At 46.6% G+C, this 13,196-nt stretch overlaps 1 protein-coding gene across 15 annotated transcripts in view; it reads left to right on the forward strand.

The window, feature by feature from the left end:
• The window catches only part of pleca (plectin a), a 67,597-nt gene that overhangs the window by 46,892 nt on the left and 7,509 nt on the right, over nucleotides 1-13,196 (forward strand). For 11 of the 15 annotated variants that reach the window (XM_077548291.1, XM_077548292.1, XM_077548294.1 and 8 more), the window contains 22 exons: nucleotides 248-375; nucleotides 842-935; nucleotides 1,683-1,837; nucleotides 2,011-2,377; nucleotides 2,451-2,528; nucleotides 2,635-2,796; nucleotides 2,939-3,043; nucleotides 3,133-3,228; nucleotides 3,402-3,527; nucleotides 3,612-3,764; nucleotides 3,903-4,057; nucleotides 4,137-4,263; nucleotides 4,615-4,798; nucleotides 4,956-4,976; nucleotides 5,445-5,602; nucleotides 5,671-5,849; nucleotides 5,912-6,050; nucleotides 6,405-6,761; nucleotides 7,790-7,873; nucleotides 7,959-8,063; nucleotides 8,150-8,248; nucleotides 9,799-13,146. In XM_077548291.1, the coding sequence (XP_077404417.1) occupies nucleotides 248-375; nucleotides 842-935; nucleotides 1,683-1,837; nucleotides 2,011-2,377; nucleotides 2,451-2,528; nucleotides 2,635-2,796; nucleotides 2,939-3,043; nucleotides 3,133-3,228; nucleotides 3,402-3,527; nucleotides 3,612-3,764; nucleotides 3,903-4,057; nucleotides 4,137-4,263; nucleotides 4,615-4,798; nucleotides 4,956-4,976; nucleotides 5,445-5,602; nucleotides 5,671-5,849; nucleotides 5,912-6,050; nucleotides 6,405-6,761; nucleotides 7,790-7,873; nucleotides 7,959-8,063; nucleotides 8,150-8,248; nucleotides 9,799-13,146 (6,420 nt within the window). The remainder of the gene's footprint in view (nucleotides 1-247; nucleotides 376-841; nucleotides 936-1,682; nucleotides 1,838-2,010; nucleotides 2,378-2,450; nucleotides 2,529-2,634; nucleotides 2,797-2,938; nucleotides 3,044-3,132; nucleotides 3,229-3,401; nucleotides 3,528-3,611; nucleotides 3,765-3,902; nucleotides 4,058-4,136; nucleotides 4,264-4,614; nucleotides 4,799-4,955; nucleotides 4,977-5,444; nucleotides 5,603-5,670; nucleotides 5,850-5,911; nucleotides 6,051-6,404; nucleotides 6,762-7,789; nucleotides 7,874-7,958; nucleotides 8,064-8,149; nucleotides 8,249-9,798; nucleotides 13,147-13,196) is intronic. The other 4 variants (XM_077548293.1, XM_077548301.1, XM_077548306.1 and 1 more) reach the window with 1 other exon arrangement.

Below are 13,196 nucleotides of genomic sequence, written 5' to 3' on the forward strand. Positions count from 1 at the left end.
ATGCTCTAGCATAAAAAAAAAAAAAAGTATAAATACGTTTTTGGGAGTGAAGCACAAAGTATTAAAAAACGTGTTTATATGATTTGGGGTTTGAATGAGTAAAGCAACGGATACTTAAACACAAGACAGCGAATTGATTACATTATTTCCGTTCTATTTAATTATAGTGTCACTGTATGTTTTTAGTGCTATTTTTGTCATTGTAAACACATTGCAAAAATATTTGCCCTATTTGTTTGTGTGTCAGGGCGCAGTGCAGGCGGGCCACGTCAAGGTGCCGCCGGGCTACCACCCGCTGGACGTGGAGAAGGAATGGGGTCGCCTGCACGTGGCCATCCTGGAGCGCGAGCGCCTGCTAAGGACCGAGTTCGAGAGGCGAGTCGCCCCCCGCGTCAACAGCACCAAAACAATACCAGCATTAACATTCATTTCAAATGCGTTTAAAAAAAAAAGAGAAAAAAGTACAAATCATGAGACGAGTGGCACAGTGTGACCACTGAGATGACTCATTTCCACTTTGGCGAGAAAATGAAGAGGGAAGCACATGATTGCTGCAGGCAGAGCTATAATCCAACAAAAACGCGATCATAAAGACAAGTTGCACATAGAAGCGCAAGTTGAGCAGGCAGTCGGTTCACTCATCTCACTTCTTCAATCATTCCACTCACATTATTTCAAAAAGTTTCGTCTTGGCGTTGGCTTCACGGGCGTCTATCATGGCCTTTTTGCATCAGGGATATGATTTAAAATTTTTATTCCGGCACAGGACACAGTGAGCACTTTTCGATGATGTCTTGTCTTTGTGAGACCCTCGAACTTTGACCTTTCTCTCGCTATGCAGGCTGGAGCGTCTTCAGAGGGTCGTCAGCAAGGTGCAGATGGAGTCGGGCGTGTGCGAGGAGCAGCTCAACCAGGTGGAGGCGCTGTTGCAAACGGTGAGGGGGGAAAAATGCAAGAAAAAAAATTCAACACAATAAAAAAGCAAAAAGCCCCCAAAAATATATACTTACAAAAAGGAAGAAAAACACAAAAAGTAAGTAAATACATAAATAAAATAGATTATATTAATATATAATATTTTTTAATCAAATACAATTTTACAAAATAACATTCAAAATGTATTGAATGTCATAACATTGTATTAAATTCAAGTAATACAATAAAAATGTACTTAAAATATAATAAAATACAAATTCAGTAAATTCAATATAATAAAATACAGTAAAATTGTACTAAATTAAAATCAATAATAGAACATTGCTAATTCAAATATTTAGTAAAAAAAATACAAAATAATTGACATAATGTCGTACTAAATTACCTAAAAAGATAGGAAAAAAAACACAATTTTGTTAGAATGTGCTAAATTACAAATTTTAAATATTTAAGAATGTAATAAAAAAATGTACCAAATTTTATTGTGCATGTACAAAGATTTGATAAATTACATTCAATCAAATATAATGTACTTTATTAAATTTGATTTAATCAAATAAAAATGTATGAAGTAAAACTGAATTGTGTTCACTTCAGTAAACTAACATTGGAAAATGTGTAGTAAATAAAAAAAAATTTTAAATATAAAATAACAAAATATTAAATTATTTTTTATAAAATAAATAAAAAATGCATTTAATTAGGTAAAGCATCAAATTAAATTCAAAACTTGTGTTGCGTTGCAGGATGTGCGGCTGCTGAACTCCGGCAAACCGGCCCAACACACAGCGGAGGTGGAGGCGGACCTGGAAAAGGCGGAGGGCATGATTCGCTTCCTCTTCAACGATGTGCAGACGCTTAAAGATGGGCGCCACCTTCAGGCCGAGCAGATGTACCGCAGGTATTCCAAATACACAGTATATATTGTTAGCCTCAAAAGTCAATTTCAACTTACAATAGCAATAAAAAAATATATATATGTTTAGTTTTATACATATTATATATAATTAATAGATATACTACTAGCCAACGACTTAGTCACAAAATCTAAAATGTGATTTTTTTTTTTTATAGAGTGTATCGCCTCCACGAGCGTTTGGTGAACCTGCGCAGCGAGTACAACCTGCGTCTCAAGTCTGGCGTGAGCGTGGCGCAGGTGCCAGCGGCGCAGTTGCCCATGACGCAGGTGCACACCACGCAGGTGCACACCTCGCAGGTCCTCCAGCAGGCCCCCGTCAGGCTGCGTCCCGAGCTGGACGAGGTGACGCTGCGCTACGTCCAGGACCTGCTGGGCTGGGTGGAGGAGAACCAGCGGCGCGTGGACCAGGGCGAGTGGGGCGCCGACCTGCCCGCCGTCGAGTCGCACCTGGGCAGCCACCGCGGCCTGCACCTTTCCGTGGAGGAGTTCCGTTCCAAGGTGGAGCGGGCCAAGGCCGATGAGGTCCGTTACCATTCCCGTTACTTCCTTTATGCTAACATGTGCGTAGCATTAAACTTTGACCTCTTGGCTGCAGAGTCAGATCTCACCTGTGAGTAAGGCAGCCTACAGAGACTACCTGAGCCAACTGGACCAACAGTATGCGAAGCTCCTGGTGAGTCACTCCAAACACTCAAACAGTATCCCTGGACACTTATTAAAGACAGGGTCGAAAAGCTTTGTTGTGATAATTTGACACATTTTTCACCACCTGCGCTCAGAACTCGTCCAAGTCTCGCCTGCGCCACCTGGAGCAGCTGCACACCTTTATCACGGCCGCCACCAAGGAGCTGATGTGGCTCAATGAGAAGGAAGAGGAAGAGGTCAACTATGACTGGAGTGAGCGCAACACCAACATGGCGGCCAAGAAGGACAACTACTCGGTAATAGTTACAACATGGCCTTGTAGTTTTTAAAGGATTTACCTTGGCCATTTTTATATCGCAAAAACCTGGCATTTGAACAGGGGTGTGTAGACTTTTTCTACCCACTGTATATTCATTCATATGCTTGGTGCATTTTCAGGGTCTGATGCGGGAGCTGGAGCTGCGAGAGAAGAAGATGAGCACCGTTCAAGTGACGGGAGACAAGCTGCTGAGGGACGGACACCCCGGCAGGAAGACCATCGAGGTAAGACCCCAGGCCCGGACGGGTATTCACCCCCGAATAGACAAGATGCTGATGTTTTTTACGCCGATGTCACGGTCGGTCCTCCGCAGGCCTTCACCGCCGCCCTGCAGACTCAGTGGAGTTGGATCCTCCAGTTGTGCTGCTGCATCGAAAGCCACCTGAAGGAAAACACCGCCTACTTCCAGGTAGGTCCAACGCATCACAAGCCATCCAGTCTGCCATTTTCTATATTAGAATGGGTTCAAGATTGGTGTGCATGCTAGAAGTAATGCATTGATGCTTTATGATCCTCTGTTAAATCTTGAATGTTGGATTACGGTTGCTTTCCTGAACACAGCATGGCTTTGTATGTTCGCAGTTCTTCGCTGACGCGAAAGAGGCCGAGGACAAGCTGAAGAAGATGCAGGACAACATGAAGAGGAAGTACACGTGCGACCGCTCCGTCACCGTCACCAGGCTGGAGGACCTCCTGCAGGACGCTGCCGTGCGTTACGACTAACAGCCGCTACTTCCCTGTCTCAAACTGGAAGTATCTTGACTTCTTACGGTGTCGCTGGTTGGTGTCCAGGATGAGAAAGAGCAGCTGGCCGAGTTCCAAACTCACCTGGAAGGTCTGAAGAGGCGCGCCAAGAACGTGGTGCAGCTGAAGCCGCGCAACCCGGCCACCGCCATCAAAAGCAAGCTGCCCATCCAGGCGGCTTGCGACTTCAAGCAAATGGAGGTAAAGTCTTGGTTGTCACACTCTGTCTGAATGTCTCCCAGTGTTTGCTCAATGTTCCCCGAGTGCCTGTCCCAACCTGCAATGCCACCTATTGAGCAGCAGATGGCGCTGATGTTGTCCCATGTTAACCGCCTTCAGATCACCGTCCACCGGGGAGACGAGTGCGCCCTGCTCAACAACTCGCAACCGTACAAGTGGCGAGTGCTCAACCGGCAGGGCAACGAGGCGACTGTGCCGTCCATCTGCTTCCTGGTGCCGCCCACCAACAAGGACGCCGTCAACAGCGTCGCTGGGTGAGGACGCCAGGGGGCGTCGTCATGGCAACTTTGCAAACGCCGATGACCGCTGACCCGTGCTGTCTGTTGTTCTCAGGCTGGACGGGAACCTGCAGAAGCTGCAGACAATGTGGCAGAGCTTATTTGTGGATCTGAGGAGCCTCCTGTCTTGGCAGTACCTCATGCGAGACATCCATATCATCAAGACCTGGAACATCTCCATGGTAACGCCAAACTTTCCTATCGGAGGTGGTTCACACACAAATTTCATTTCTGTAATACTGGGTCCAATTAACCCAAGTATGGGTATGGGTTGTTTTATACAAAATGCCCCTCCCCCTTTTTTGTGTGCAAAAAAAACTGTTTTATAGAAAATTTTATTTATATTAAATTGACCCAAGTAGATTATTTGACTGAACTTTGTGGGTTGTTTTATACAATATGACCAATTTTTGACCCAGTGTTGGGTCAAATTGACCCAAGTAGAGGATCCGTCCATTTTTGATCCATAATTGGGTTCTTTTTGACCCAACTGTTTTTAGAGTGTTGAGTCTCACGGCGCCTCTCTTTGCCAGTTCAAGACGCTGACGGTGGAGGAGTACCGGCTGGCCCTGAGGAACCTGGAGCAGCACTACCAGGACTTCCTGCGGGACAGTCAGGACTCGCAGGCCTTCGGGGCCGAGGACCGAATGCAGGTGGAGTCCAGCTACAATAAAGCTAACCAGCACTACAACACGCTGGTCAGCACCGCAGAACAAGGTTGGTCCGCCTTTGGGTTTCCTCGCCACGTGGCTGCTTTTAGTTAGCAAAGCATCTGGAATTCATTTTTTGTTGTTGTTTTAAGACCATAAAACGCATCAATCAATCTCATGGTTCACGATTGATGAATAAGTTGACTGTTGGCTTCAAATTACAGGCTACGTGCCACCCAAGACAGGTAAGGTGCTCGACTACATCTAAGTGTCACCCAGTGTGTCAGTGTGTTTGTGGTTGTGTCTTAGTGCGTCCTGGTGTGTTGTTGTCTGGGCCGGTGTGTGTCAGGATGCGCCAGCGCGTGCAATTAGCGTGTGTGTTGTAGCTTGTGATCGCCACGGCAACTGCTGTGCTTCCGAGTTCCATTCATGCATTCACTAATTAACCTCACCAATCATCATCATCTTCACTGAGTTGTCTCTCCTAACCGCACTCGTCATGGCTTTGAATGTCAACGGCCCTTCAAAACCGGGACCGTCCTAATCACGCATGAAGTCAATTGACGACTGACGGACTGGATCTGTCACATGATTTAACGTGAATGGAGGGCATGTTTAATCCTGTTCAAACTGTTTATCCTCGATCCAAAGTCACTGTGGATTTGACGGATGCGTGCTAAGTGCCCCTTGCCCGGTTTTTCTCCTCCCACCAGGAGAGCAGGACGAGTCCGTGTGCAGGATTTACCTGACCAAGCTCAAGGACCTCCGCCTGAGGCTGGAGGGCTGCGAGAACCGAACGGTGACGCGACTACGCCAGCTTGCCGACAAAGAGCCGCTCAAAGCCTGCGCCCTGAAGACCACTGAGCAGATGGTGGAAATCCAAAATGGAGCCATTTTTTGTCCTGTGGGCGCTTCAACAATTCTCATTCCTGTTGGCAGAAAGTCCAAAACGAGCTGGAAGGCCTGAAGAAAGAACTAAACGCCATCGCTGAGAAAGCGGAGGAGGTCCTGGCCTCGCCTCAAGCGTCCAGCTCCGGCCCCTTGCTGCGCTCGGAACTGGACGGGACGCAGAAGAAGACGGCCCACGTCTACGGCCTCTCGTCCATCTATCTGGACAAGTAAGCCTCCCTTAGTTAACATTTTAGACACATCGTCTTGGTGCTAACGTTTTTCTTCTCAGGTTGAAGGCCATCGACGTGGTGATCAGGAACACCAACGACGCCGAGGAGACACTGAAGAGCTACGAGACTCGTCTTCTGGACGTCCACAGAGTGCCGACCGAGGAGAAGGAAGCGGAGAAGCAACAGAGCCAAATAAAGGTATCAACTGCACTTTTGTGAACTACACTAAAAACTGTTGGGTCAAAAATAACCCAAGTAAAAATGGACCAATTCTCTACTTGGGTCGATTTGACCCAACTTTGAGTCAAGAAATGGGTCTTTTAGTGTAAACCAACTCATAAATATTGGTCAGATCCTTTACTTGGGTCAAAAAATTGGGTCATTTTGTATAAACCAACCCAAAAAGTTGGGTCAAGTTAACCCATAAAGTGGATCGGTTCATTTTTTATCCATAATTGGGTTACTTTTGACCCAACTGTTTCTAGAGTGTAACTTTGCTAGAAGTACAAATGAAGGCTTGTTAGTGGAGTTTTGACCATTTGTGTCCAACAGAAAATGCAAACCGAATCCGAAGCAGACCAGGCCGTCTTCGACCGCATGCAGGACGAGCTCAAGCGAGCGTCGGCCGTCCACGACAAGATGACGCGCGTCCACAGCGAGCGCGACGCCGAGCTGGAGCACTACCGCCAACTGGTGGCCGGCACGCAGGAGCGCTGGCAGGCGGTGCTGACTCAGCTGGAGGTCCGAAAACAGGAGCTGGAGCTGCTCCGGCGCCACATGGGCGCCTACCGCGACAGCTACGACTTGCTCATGCGCTGGCTGGCAGATGCCAGGCAGCGCCAGGGGGAAATCCAGGCACTGCCCGTTGGGGACGGAGCGGCACTGAAGGAGCAGCTCGCAGAGGAGAAGGTATTTCGAATGTGTTCATGGAACATGTCATGAAGTCCCAAAGTCACTGTCACACTTTTGGAAAGTTAGAAAAATTCAGCCCGACACCAGCTTCACCAAATTGGATGTTTATCGTAACAGGACGCAGAAAAAAGTCTCACGAACCATTGCCCAGGGATGTGATTTTTCCGCTAATTCGCGGAATTCCGCTTTTTTTTTATCTCCCCCCCAAAAAAAAAAAAATCTGATTTTTTATTTTTATTTTTATTTTTTTAAGTAGTTCATTGTGTATGCACATGACTCCGACGGATAACATCTTCTGCTATAACAAAGACATTTGTGGTATGCTCTAATATGAGTTACTTTTCATTTGGTCATGATACAATTATTTGTTCATGAAATTTGAACTCTTCAACATTATTTATGTGTTAACTTAGTAATCACATGAGTTAGATATGTTGATATTCTCAGTGATAGTTTTTAAAAGCAAAGGCAGTCCAATGTTTTTGAATGTGACTGATTTTGAGTTGACTAAAACTGCCATTTTATATGGGATAGTTCAATATACATTGAAAATTTATGCTGTTGTTTTGTCTATTTCTTTGTCATGTGAGTGCATTGAAAGTACTGCCCCCAGACCCCCCGGCTAAATTTTCAGATAATTTCACTTTGGTCAAATCACATCCCTGATTGCCTGAAATTGAACAGAAAGTTGGCCATTTTATATTTGAAGCAGCCATTTTGTGGCGAATATCAGGCCTTGAAAGTTGGCGGGGAAAAAAAACGTTCCCCCGTGTCTAGTTTTATCGATTGGCACAGAGTTTGATGGACGCGTCTATATAAAAATAACGCACAAAAAAACATGCCCAAAAACAGGAAGTTGGCCATTGGCCTTTCAAGCAGCCATTTTGGGTCCTATTCCATCGCTCAAACAGTAGAAATGATTTCCTCTACATGTTGCTTGAACTAAATGTTGCTCATGCACGTTTTAGAAATAGTCATTCGTCAACATGTTTGGCTACATTGTTTTTATTTCTCAATTCTTACAGAAACTCCTGGACGAGATTGAGAAGAACAAGGACAAGATCGACAAGTGCCAGAAAAATGCCAAAGACTACATTGACTCTGTCAAGGTGAGTGTGCGTGTGCGTGTGTATATATATGAATGTGGTTGGTATGTAAGATCACAATGAAAAGATTTATGTTTGTCCTTTTAAGGATTATGAGCTCCAGCTCCTGACCTACAAAGCCCTGCAAGACCCGCCTGCCTCGCCACTGAAGAAGCCCAAAATGGAGTGCGCCTCCGATGACATCATCCAAGAGGCAGGTTTTCACCGGCAAGATGGCCGATAAATTGAAATAATCATTAAAGTCATCTAACGTTGTCCCCGTTTTGCGTCGCTTGCCAGTATGTGGCGCTGAGAACCCGCTACAGCGAGCTCTTGACGCTCGTCAGCCAATACATCAAGTTCATCACGGACGCACGTTTCCGCCTAGAGGCCGATGAGGTAACTACATGCTCTAATTGTGACGTTTGGTCAATGGAAGTTGATGAATTGCACTTTTGTCAATATTCCTGGACAATTCAAAATTGAAGCATGAGATACCTTATCATCGAATGTAAAGATCACAATATGGACCATATAAAAATCGGGGCCTGTTTTGCACACAAAACTTAAATTACGACAAAAAATCCAGAGTTAAACAGAACATACAGTCTTATATATAACATATATACAACGCACACTGCTCTTCCATCTATTTTCACTTTGGATTTTTCCTCTTTATTTACTTTTGAAATGTTCCCATTGTTTTCCTTCACCAGCTTCTTACTTTTTTCTTTTTTTCTTACTCTTTTGCTTGTTTCCCAGGGCACTTTCACTTTCCACCTAACATATATTTATTACTTTTTTTTCATCCTCATTTCCTTTTTGAATTGCTTGCCAGCGCGTTGTCACGATGAATACTAATCTTAAGAGGCCAGTTAACCACAAAGCCCAAGCAGGTGCTTGCCTAAAGACATCTTTTCATTGCAAAAGTGAAGGCTCAGTATTTAAACGCTCATTTGAGCTGGCATGTTATTTCAGAGTATTTATTGCTCACTCATCTAATTCTGCCGAGTCATATAAATGCTGAACCTTCCCTTGAGCTGTCAATCATGTCTGGCCAGTCGTTTGTCTAGTTCAATGTGAAAACAGGGCAATCCTTAAATTGTCTTGTGGCTGATTTACATCATGTCCCATCATTTTATATTTTAATTAGGGTTCAGGATCATTTGGTATCGTTCCTGTACTTTTTACCTCTACAGAGCTCATGAAGGGCTGTTATTACTAGTTAGTAACATATTAATTCCAATTTTGATGACCATGGACTTCACTAGCAAACAAGCAACATAATCTGCACTTTAGAAAATCATCTTTTTTTATTCCTTATTATATCAAGGATATATGAATATAAAGCCCTTAACTCAGCCATTTTCACTGAAGCAACCCCCTTCGTTCCCGCCTGTTTTACTGGATTTTGACAGATTTTTCAAGGCCCACAGACTATTGTGTTCGATTTTTATAAAAACATGGAACCTACCAAAAGAAAGATTAGCGTCTCTTTTTTCATCAGGAAAAAAGTATATTCCTATCTGTATCTGTTTTGCAGCAATTAGCATGAGAATATAGCTAAGTTTCAAGAGCTTTTTGCAACATGGCCCTGGTTGATCTCTTATACTCTCCTGCCACCTGCTGGCTGTTTTTGTAATAACTAACATTGCTTCAAGCAGTTTCTTCAGTTCAGAGGCTGCATCAAAGCCTTCTGTATGTTCTAGCATTTAAAAACAACAACGTATAAATACGTCGTTGGGAGCATGGTAATATTTAATGTAGAACAAATGTATACGTTTTGGGGAGCAAATGAGTTAAAGTGCCTGAAAACAAGTGCGTTTGTGTTTATGTTGTGGAGTGATTGTGTGTGTTTTTCTGATTGAAAATAGCTTATGATGCTGACATTTTTGTATCAATGTTTTCAACAACTCTCTAACCCCCAAACTGACTGGTTACGAATGCAGAAAGCGTCCGAGAAGCTGAAAGAAGCGGAGCGGAAGAAGCTGGCTGAGATCCAAGCTGAGTTGGACAAACAGAGGCAGCTGGCAAAGGCTCAAGCTCAGTCGGTGGCCAAGGCCGAACAAGAGGCTGAGGCTCTCAAGTTGAAGATGAAAGAGGAGGCCGGAAAGCGACAAGACGTCGCCGTGGACGCCGAGAAACAGAAGCAGAACATCCAGCAGGAGCTGCAGCAGCTCAAGAGTCTGTCGGAGCAGGAGATCAAGACAAAAAGCATTCAGTTGGAGGACGCTCTCATAAGTCGGACGAGGATCGAGGAAGAGATACGCATCATCCGACTCCAACTCGAGACAACCATCAAGCAGAAGGGCACGGCGGACGTGGAGCTTCAGCAGCTCCGTGACAGAGCCACAGATGCTGAGAAGCTGCGTAAAGCTGCTCAGGAGGAGGCTGAGAGGCTTCGCAAGCAGGTGGCTGAGGAGACTCAGAAAAAGAAGAACGCTGAAGACGAGCTGAAGCGCAAAGCCGATGCGGAGAAGGAAGCGTCCAAGCAGAAGCAGAAAGCCCTGGACGACCTACAGAAGTTTAAGATGCAAGCGGAGGAGGCCGAGCGGCGCATGAAACAGGCGGAGGAGGAGAAACTCCGGCAGGTCATGGTGGTGGAAGAGGTGGCACAAAAGAGTGCTGCTGTCCAGTTGCAGAACACCTCCAAATCCTTCAATGAGAGGGCAACCAAACTTGAGGAGTCCCTCAAGAAAGAGCAGGGCACTGTGCTTCAGTTGCAGGAGGAAGCCGAGAAGCTCCGTAAACAGCAAGAGGAGGCCAGAAAAGCTCAAGAACAGGCAGAGAAGGAGCTGGAGACGTGGAGGCAAAAGGCCAACGAGGCTCTCCGCTTGAGGCTGCAAGCCGAGGAGGAGGCCCAGAGGAAGAGCCAGGCGCAGGAAGAAGCAGAGAGGCAAAAAGTGGAGGCCGAGCGTGACGCCAAGAAAAAGGCAAAGGCAGAAGAGGCCGCCCTTAAACAGAAAGAGAATGCCGAGAAAGAACTGGACAAACAAAGGACTTTCGCTGAGCAGATCGCCCACCAGAAGCTGTCAGCCGAGCAAGAATGCATCCGCCTCAAGGCCGACTTTGAACATGCCGAGCAACAGAGGAGCCTCCTGGACAACGAGCTCCAGCGTCTAAAGAATGAAGTCAATGCCGCTGAAAACCAAAGGAAGAAGCTGGAGGAGGAGCTGGCCAAGGTACGAAGCGAAATGGATGCACTTCTCCAGATGAAGATGAAAGCAGAGAAGGAGACGCTGTCCACCACGGAAAAGACCAAACAGCTCCTCGAGTCGGAAGTCTTAAAAATGAAGCAACTTGCAGATGAAGCGACCAGGCTGAGGTCTGTGGCTGAGGAGGCCAAGAAACAGAGGCAGCTTGCCGAGGAGGAGGCGGCCAAACAGCGTGCCGAAGCGGAGAAAATCCTCAAGGAGAAACTGGCCGCCATTAATGAGGCAACCCGTCTCAAGACGGAAGCCGAGATCGCCCTGAAAGCCAAAGAGGCCGAGAACGAAAGGCTGAAAAGACAAGCTGAGGATGAAGCCTACCAGAGGAAACTGCTGGAGGATCAGGCAGCTCAGCACAAACAAGACATTGCTGAAAAAATGCAGCATCTGCAGAGCTCATCTAACACTGAATTGGATCGACAGAAAACAATCATTGAGGAAACTCTCAGACAAAGGAAAGTGGTGGAGGAGGAGATCCACATCATTAGGATCAACTTTGAGAAGGCCTCAAAGGACAAATCCGATTTAGAGAATGAATTAAAGAAGCTGAAACGGATTGCGGACGACACGGAAAAGAGTAAACTTAAAGCGGAGAAGGAAGCTGAGACGTTGAAGAAGCTTGCTGCAGATGAGGAGAAGAAGCGAAAGGAAGCTGAGGAGAAGGTTAAGAGGATCACGGCAGCGGAGGAAGAGGCGGCGCGGCAGTGCAAAGCCGCTCAGGAGGAGGTGGAGCGTCTGAAAAAGAAAGCGGCGGAAGCTAAGAAGCAGCGGGAGAAAGCCGAGAAGGATGCAGGGCAGCAGGTGCTTCTGGCCAAGGAGGCCGCGCAGAAATGCAGCGCCGCTGAGCAAAAAGCTCAAGATGTCCTCAGCAAGAACAAAGAGGGCGATCTTGCGCAGGAGAAGCTGAAGGAGGAGTTTGAGAATGCCAAAAAACTTGCACGTGAAGCTGAAAAGGCCAAAGAGAAAGCAGAAAAAGAGGCGGCGCTGTTCCGCCAGAAAGCCGAGGAGGCTGAAAAGCAGAAAAAAGCTGCGGAGGATGAAGCCGCCAAGCAGGCCAAAGCTCAGAAGGATGCAGAGAAACTGCGGAAAGAGGCAGAAAAGGAGGCCTCCAAGCGAGCGGAAGCTGAGGCCGCGGCTCTCAAGCAAAAGAAGCAGGCCGATGCCGAAATGAACAAGCACAAGAAGGAGGCCGAGCAAGCGGTGAAGCAGAAGTCGCAGGTTGAGAAGGAACTGTCAACGATCAAACTGCAGTTGGAGGAAACTGACAAGCAGAAAGCCGTTTTGGACGAGGAGCTCCAGCGGGTAAAGGGCGAGGTCAATGACGCCGTCAAACAGAAGGCGCTGGTAGAGGACGAACTCGCCAAAGTCAGGATTCAGATGGAGCAGCTTGTTAAGCTTAAGATAACAATTGAGAGCGAAAACAAGCGTCTCATGCAAAAGGACAAAGATAACACAAAGAAACTGCTTGCAGATGAAGCAGGGAGGATGAAGACCCTGGCGGAAGAAGCAGCTCGGCTCAGTGCGGAGGCCGAGGAAGCTGCCAAACTCAGAAAGACTGCAGAGTCTGACTTAGCCGAACAGCGGGCACTAGCAGAGAAAATGCTCAAGGAGAAAATGCAGGCCATCCAGGAGGCTACCAAGTTGAAAGCTGAGGCAGAGGACCTCCAGAGGCAGAAGGACAAGGCACAGGAGGCGGCCAAGAAGCTCCTGGAGGACAATCAGCAGATCCAGCAGCGGCTGGACGATGAGACCGAAGGCTTCCAGAAATCCCTGGAGGCCGAGCGAAAGAGAAAGCAGGAGGTGTCAGCCGAGGCGGAGAAGTTGAAGCTGAAGGTGAAAGAGCTCAGTGATGCTCAGGCTAAAGCCCAGGAGGAGGCCAAGAAGTTCAAGAAGCAGGCAGATGAGGCCAAAGCTCGTCTTGGAGACTCGCAACAGAAAGCCACTGAGACTGTGGTGCAAAAGCTGGAGACTCAACGGCTGCAGAGCACCAAAGAGGCCGACGACCTCAAGAAAGCCATCTCTGACCTGGAAAAAGAGCGGGAGAAGCTGAAAAAAGAGGCGGAGGAACTTCAGAAAAATTCCAAAGAGGTAATGTAACAAAAGTAACAAACACTCTTTAATGAATTCACAGTTTTTTA

Source organism: Vanacampus margaritifer, chromosome 17 (assembly GCF_051991255.1).
Source record: "Vanacampus margaritifer isolate UIUO_Vmar chromosome 17, RoL_Vmar_1.0, whole genome shotgun sequence".
Lineage (NCBI taxonomy): Eukaryota > Metazoa > Chordata > Actinopteri > Syngnathiformes > Syngnathidae > Vanacampus > Vanacampus margaritifer.